The sequence below is a fragment of the Chelonoidis abingdonii genome, chromosome 2, assembly GCF_003597395.2.
Source record: "Chelonoidis abingdonii isolate Lonesome George chromosome 2, CheloAbing_2.0, whole genome shotgun sequence".
NCBI lineage: Eukaryota > Metazoa > Chordata > Testudines > Testudinidae > Chelonoidis > Chelonoidis abingdonii.
Genome location: NC_133770.1, coordinates 249,642,519 through 249,650,123, shown reverse-complemented (window position 1 = coordinate 249,650,123; position 7,605 = coordinate 249,642,519). Strand labels below are relative to the sequence as shown.

General features: G+C 41.3%; 1 protein-coding gene across 2 annotated transcripts in view; it reads left to right on the top strand.

The window, feature by feature from the left end:
• Positions 1-7,605, top strand: part of SNX16 (sorting nexin 16) — a 53,321-nt gene that overhangs the window by 26,540 nt on the left and 19,176 nt on the right. For both annotated transcript variants that reach the window (XM_032787161.2, XM_032787162.1), the window contains exons 3-4: positions 1,182-1,268; positions 5,366-5,514. In XM_032787161.2, coding sequence (XP_032643052.1) covers positions 1,182-1,268; positions 5,366-5,514 — 236 coding nt within the window. The remainder of the gene's footprint in view (positions 1-1,181; positions 1,269-5,365; positions 5,515-7,605) is intronic.

The following is a 7,605-nucleotide window of genomic DNA, read 5'->3' as shown; positions in this document are numbered from 1 at the left end:
CTAACTGAGGGCTGGGACCAGGTTTTTATACTTCCTGTCCCGCCCCCTGACTTCCTGGGGGCGGGAACAGGCAGAGGGGGCCTTGAACTTCCGGTCCCGCCCCTTGACTTCCTGGGGGCGGGGATAGGCGGCCGGGCCTCTGCCCGGGACTGCAGGGTTCCTAGCCTATTCCCTGTCTCAGGAGTGTGGGGGAGGGGACCCCCCTCGCTACAGGCACATTAGTGTTAAAGTTGTGGCTTGCTGCTTAAAATCCATCCTTTGTGCCTCTTGTTCATTTGCCTGCATGTCCTGATCAAGTGGGGTTGTTGTGATTTAATGACACCACATCTGAGTCAAGTGATCAGTTACTACAATTTTGATACTGTCAGCTCGGTCACTCTGAACTAGTATGTACATTATTGGCTGGTCATTCATGTTCAGTCATTTGGGAGGACAAAAACTACCATGCTGAATAAAAATTTAAGCCAGAACAGTGCTTGTCTTTTTTGGGGGTTGGAAGGTAGGGGAGGGGATTGTCCTGCGGTACCTACATGTGTGAGTATGTGCAGCCAAGTTTTCAAACCATTATCCAGTGCAGATCTGGATCTTTTACGTGATACAGATTTCAAAATCAACACTGCCCCAGAGCCTGCTTGGTAGCATCAATGTTATCTTTGAGAGAGAGATTGGTCTCATGGATTAGTAAAAAGTAAAGCTGGAATACAGGCTAATTCCAACAGACCTAATTAGTTATAGCATGTTTTATTGATGTATCCTTGGTATCAGAGGTTTCAACTTTGAAAAATACTTTGGGGGAAATTCTGGCTCCATTGAAGTCAATCAGAATTTATAATTGACTTCACTGGAGCCAGGATTTCACCCTTTGTTCTTAGAGAGAAAGGAATTTCCCTTTTTTTTCCCCCCCCTTTCCAAGTCGGTCTTCCTTTCTTTAGTTTCCCCTTCATGATCAATGCATGTTAATTTCCATTTAAATGTTATGAGAGAACTTTTAAATGTAGGGGTTTTTAATCTGTAGAATACCTTTAGCTAATATTTTTGGTTAAACTTTTTTCATTTATATCATCCTTCCACTTTCTCGAACAGGAGAGTGGCTATTTCAGCCTTCCAATCATTGAACTATAATAGGAGGATGCCCGTTTGTTCCCTTTTCTGAAGCTATGCTATTGATTTTTACGTAATAGGTTTACAAAATACTGGTAAAGAGAAGTCCAGAGGAAAGTTGGGTGGTTTTCAGAAGGTACACTGACTTCTCCAGGCTTAATGACAAGGTGAGTAACAAGTTTAAACTGGCAAGTTCTCAGATGATTTTGTGTGATCTATTTCTGTTGTTTCCTTTATTTCTAACTTTGCTTTATCTTATGTTGACCTTTCTGCATCTGCTTTTGATTTCTTTGCACATATAAAGGATTAGTATGTTTATATTAATGACTGGAAGACACTGGGATTTATCACTTTTAGAAAATTGATGGAATTTTTTTTCAAGTGAAACTGTTTTAATGCTTCATAATACACTGTATGTACCTGAATGCAGGGTATTTAACTCTTAATAATTAAACACTTGGATAGAAGTGGGGTAAGACTATCTAGTTTCTCACAGAAGAATGGTAAGAGTATTTATCTATCCTTCTTCATCTTCATAGTGTCTCTAATGCAGTAGAATCGTATCGATCAACGGCTAGATCTGAAGCTCCTGATTTATATGAGCTCCAAAAGTATTACATATGTTTATGGGAAATGCTTGTCTTCTGTATTTGTCTTCAGAGACGTGGGAGTTAATAGATTCCATAAGTATTGATTTTTTTTAATTACAAGAAACTGATATAAAAGTAAAGGCTAATACAGGGTAGAGCATGTATAGGCCAGCAACTTAACTTTGAACTTTATAGAAATAATATCCTTTTACAATGAACGTCTTGTGTTCCTGCTGGACAAGTGTTTATAGAACATAAATAGTGGGATACATGGAAATTTAGGAATATCGGAGTCTACAAGGAGAAATTATATTTTCTCTTTATTCTCAAGAATAACTGTTTCACATTTTGCCTTTTACTATTTGACATATCTATTTCTTCAGTATGTTTATTGATGTTTCATTTTTATATTTCTAAATACATTGTAATTTGTCTTTTCATCCCTGTTAAATTTTTGTTCTATTCTTTCGCTTTGTTCTTTTTCTCCTGATCTAACCAATCAAGAGATTATTTAGGCACATGGACCCAAAAAAGCATGGGTGCAATAAGGGTTATAACCAATATCTTGGTTATTGTCTTGCAACTTAAGTAACAACTTGCACATTGCACATATGTGGTGTTTCCGTGGAGTCCTTGTTTCTGTTGTTATTGGTTATCCTGTAGGCCATCTGTGTAACGACAGGTGTCAAAATACAACAGAATGTTTAAACTAGGGCCTGGTCTACACTACGCGTTTAGACCGAATTTAGCAGCGTTAAACTGATTTAACCCTGCACCCGTCCACACAACGAGGCCCTTTATATCGATATAAAGGGCTCTTTAAACCGGCTTCTGTACTCCTCCCCGACGAGAGGAGTAGCACTGAAATTGGTATTGTCATGTCGGATTAGGGTAGTTGGCTGCAAATCGACATAGAATCCCGGCGTATCACCCATGCACCTTGGACCGCCTGACACAACGAACATCGGAGCACTGGCCAGGTAGACAGGAAAAGGAAAACCCCGGCGCAACTTGTGATTCACTATCTTTTGCCCAGCATGGAGCTTGAGTCGCAGCAGTGCGCATCGTCGTGATCCGGCAAGCCAAACAAGAGCCTCCATGCATGGAAGTACGGTACTGGAACTGGATGCTCATGTCATGAGGGAAAATCTGTTTATATCCAGCTCTGTTGCAAAGACATCTGCCAAGCATGTTGAAAAAATCTCTCGAGCAGGACTTACGTGACAGAGTCCAGCACACAGTGCTTGTGTATATCAAGACGTACGGGAAAGCCAAAGAATCAAAGGATGCTCATAGAGGACATAAAGAGGCAGAGGGCTCTACCGAGTTGCTCTAGCTATCCCACCAGTCCCCCGCATCTCTTAAAGCATTTGCATCTGCTGGCAGTCTCCAATGCCTCGGCGGTCACACAGTTGTCCGGGGTGGTTTAGTGGTATTCTCGTCAAATACCCTGCTTCTCTTCATACGCCCCCCGTGAAAGAAAGGGAAAAAAACGTTTCTTACTGCTTTCATTGTCATCCGTGTCGCCTGAAGGATGTCAGACTGGCAGCTTGCTGTAGGATGACTGGTCTACAGGCACATGGGAACAGCATGCATCTCTTCTCCTCGCACTTCGCGCGCGAGTAGCAGACCGTACGATGTGACAGAAGACAGGGTACCCTTCCTCATCGTCTTCCCGTGATGCCCTGGCTCTTGGGGCCCTCAGTGATTCGGCTCAGGAGGCGCCTGGGTGAAAACCAAGAGTGACTCCGGTCATTCCATGGTAGATGACAGAGAACGGCTGGTAACTTGTCTCATCATAGCAATCTGAGGGCTGAGCCTCCATCAGGTTCCCCCCCATCCCCCCCATTTTCTAAAGAGAAGATCTGTACTGTCTGGCTATCATAGCAGCTGGAGCGCCCCATAATTTTATCTTCACGTAAAATTAGTGTTCTATCCTGCATTTTTATTACTCATCATAAATCAACACAATATTGGGACCCGGCTGCAAACGGTAACACCTGGATGGGTTGGGAAGAGGCCAAATCAACGGAAGAGGGGTCCATGTGGCAGAGGCACCACCAGAATGGCAGCACTCATAAATGTCTCTCAGGAGCCTGACACGGTAAAGCTTGCGGTGCTCTCGGTACAACTGGTCCTCGATAAGTCATCTCACACTGCCCACCATATCAGAAGCAAGGACTGCTCCTATTTATAGAAGACATACAAAATAGCCTGAGGAATGCACAGGCCGGGAGAGGCATCCCCATGTTTGTCTTTGCACCCCCGGCCGACCTCAGCGAAGGCCAGCCAGGAGCACCCTGACAGCAGCAGACGGTACAGAACGACTGATAACGGTCATCTCATCGCCAGTTTACAATGGCATGGCAGACGGTACACAACGACTGATAAGTCTCTGCTATCTTGCAAAGGCAAATGAATGCTGCTGTGTAGCGCTGCAGTACCGCCTCTGTCAGCGGCATCCAGTACACACATGGTGACAGTGACAAAAGGCAAAATGGGCTCCATGGTTGCCATGCTGTGGCGTCTGTCAGGGAACAATCCAGGGAAAAAGGGCGCAAAATGATTGTCTGCCGTTGCCTTCACGGAGGAAGGGAATGAGTGACGACGTTTACCCAGAATCACCCGCAACACTGTTTTTGCACCATCATGCATTGTGATCTCAACCCAGAATTCCAATGGACGGGGGAGACTACAGGAGCTATGGGATAGCTACCTACAGTGCAACGCTCCAGAAATCAACGGAAGCCTTGGTACATGGATGCACACCACCAAATTAATGAGCTTAGTGTGGCTGCGTGCACTTGACTTTATACAATCTGTTTTACAAAACCAGTTTATGTAAAATCGAAATAATCCTGTAGTGTAGACATACCCAAAGTTGGCAAACCTAGCAACAAATGAACCCTTGTGATTATTTTCAGTTCAAGACCAGTATGCATGGTTGAATAAGTATAAGTTTTATCATTTTGGACAGTCAGTTGACTATCATTTTTGATTTTTATATTTGAGTAAAATAGTGTAAAAGTTGTTTCTGACACTTTGAAAACATTTCATTGCTGTGTGAATATACCACAAAATATTTAGCACTGGGATTTTTGCTGGATCTGTGTATCTTGAAATGTTAATGCTCTATGCCAGAAGTGCCTCATGTATGTGTCAAAATTGATTTTGATTGGCTGGCCTGAAAAAGGGATGACTTGCATTCCTCTGGGTTTGTAATGGCTTTTATATATTTTATTTATATAGCACCTTTCATCCCAAAGAATCCTAAAGTGCTTTACAAACTGTATGCAATACCAATGAAATGTTTGATGCTGTAATACTTTAGCATTTGCATGGTGCTTTATAACTCATAAAGATGTACAAAATTAAAGCATCAAAACACAAAAGTGAGATGGGTAACTCTTCCCAATTTTCAGATTGAAAAATCGAGAGGTCAGTTGACTGCCAAGGGCCAAACAATGAATGGCAACACTGTGATTAGAAATTTACACTATAGTGTGGATTAGTCATTTTATGTATGCCAAATATTCATGTCTCTTGAGTCAATGGGGATGGAAGGGAATTTCTGATTATTAAGGGAAAAGCTGTTTAATGGCTTATCTAGTTCAGTATGTTAGTACGTACACTATTTGTAGTCTTCCTTCATTTGTCTTTGGTTTTTATTTCAGTTAAAAGATATGTTTCCAGGCTTTCGATTGGCACTTCCACCAAAGCGCTGGTTCAAGGATAATTATAACCCTGACTTCCTGGAAGATCGACAGTTGGGACTACAAGCATTCCTTCAGAATTTAGTAGCTCATAAAGACATTGCTAACTGGTATGTGACTGTATTTCCCGCCCCCCCACCTCCCTCCATGTACTCTGATACCTGGAGTTGGCCTCACTAGATTCTAACAAACTAGCCCATCAATTTGAGCAGGAAGGTATGGAATTTTGTTGGCAGTTTGATGGCTTATGTTCTGCAGTCAACCGTTATATAGATTTTACTGCATCTTTTTAATCTCTATAAAGAGGAAATCTTAGTATATTCTATTTTAGATAGTTAATTAAAAACTGCACATTTAAAAAAAATTAAATGTAAGACAGATTTTTACTCTCATGTTTACTCTGAGAGTATTTCTCTGTGCTGAATACAGAATTAATAAATGGCTTTTAATTTGTATTGGAATAAGACTTTCACAGTTTTATGGGCCTACAGTACCACACCACAATCACTTCCAACAATATGCATAAATTTGAGATGTTTAAAGTTATGTAACATAGTATCACTATGCAAGGTAATTTTATCAGTGGTATAACAACACGAGTATTTCTATATTAATTCTGGTTTTTCATAATACAATAAAAAATTTCTAGAGTTCCACTGATATGAGACTTTTGAACTGAAGATAATTACACCCTCTTCTTGTAAAGCAAAAGTAACTAACAAATAAAATTTTAAGATTTTGTAGGGGAGTGATTGGGGAAGGAAAAGAGGTTGAAGTGCGTGTTGGGAGGGAGAAGTACAGATTAGAGAGCCTTTGCACGGTAGCCTACATTGAAACAAAGGGAGTCTCTAAAAGGGAAATGGTGTCCATCTCTTTCACCTTCTCAGGGCTTTGCACTTAGAAAGGAGCCACCGAGTTGCTTCCTTAGACTGTGTGAATGTTATCGTGTGCCCTTCCCCTCAGCCCTTCATAGCTAAAAAAGCTGCCTTTTTAGCTCAGGTTAATTAATATGCCTTAGCTATCTTGAGATAAAAAACAGCAGTGAAGACCAGGCACTTCAGTTTTACCATGAGGTAAACAGCTCTATGCCCCTGCCAGCAGTTAACCATGGCAAGTTTACCTCATGCTAAAACTGAAGTGCTTTGTCTTCACAATGTTTTTTACCTTGGGATAGGTAAGGCATGTTGTTTACCCTGAGGTGAAAAAGGCAGATTTTTTTAGCTTTGAAGACAAGCCCTTAAGGCTTGTCCACACTTAAAATGCTATAGCAGTACAAAACTGTAGCACTTCAGTGTACTAGACAGTACCTGTGCCAATAGGAGGGCTTCTCCCATTAGTGTAGGTAATCCACCTCTCTGAGAGGCAGTAGGTAGGATGACAGAAGAATCCTTCCATTGACCTAGCACTGTGTACACTGGGAGTTAGGTTGGCTTAAGTACACCATTCAGGGGTGTGGATTTTTCATATCCCTGACCAATGTAGGTAAGCCAACATAATTTTTTAATGTAGACCAAGCTTAAGTCTCCTTACCATAAATGTCTTTTTGCAAAGAGTGCAAACATTTCTATTGTGTGTTTGACTGGAAGGCATCTTGTTCCGAAATCTTTTTTGGGATTGGTCCTAACTACATGACTATTTGCATGATAGCTGTATTCCACCAGAAAAATGGAACTGTTAACCAATAGGAGAAGGCTTGTTAGTTTAGGAGACAGCAGTTTCACAGAAGCTGGATCTAACTATGGAACTTGCTCCCACAAGAGAATATTCATGGCCCTCACCATTTTCAGAACTAAATGCAAAGCCTTTTTAGCTTAGTTTTTCCTCAGTAAGTTCTTCTTATATAGACCCTGGTGAGGAGAGAGTATTAAACTAATCAAGCTATTAATCAAGCTGAGAAGTAACTTATTTCTATTTTTAAATAGTTGGGTGGTATTCAGATTGTAAGGCAGTGGGTACCATTTAAGTACTTAAATTGGCCACCATGATGGCTGTATCATAAGAACCTGAATAAAGTAACTTTCCAGCTGGTCACCTCAGTCTGCAATCCAATTTTATGCACTCTAGTATGCTGTGCGTTCTAGGATACATTTTTGGTCCAGAATCCATGGTATTTGAATTGACTGTTGGATCTTATGTTTAGAAATTCGCTCTTCTCCCCTTTCCTGGTGGTAGACGGTACAGTACTACTGTAGACAGCAGAA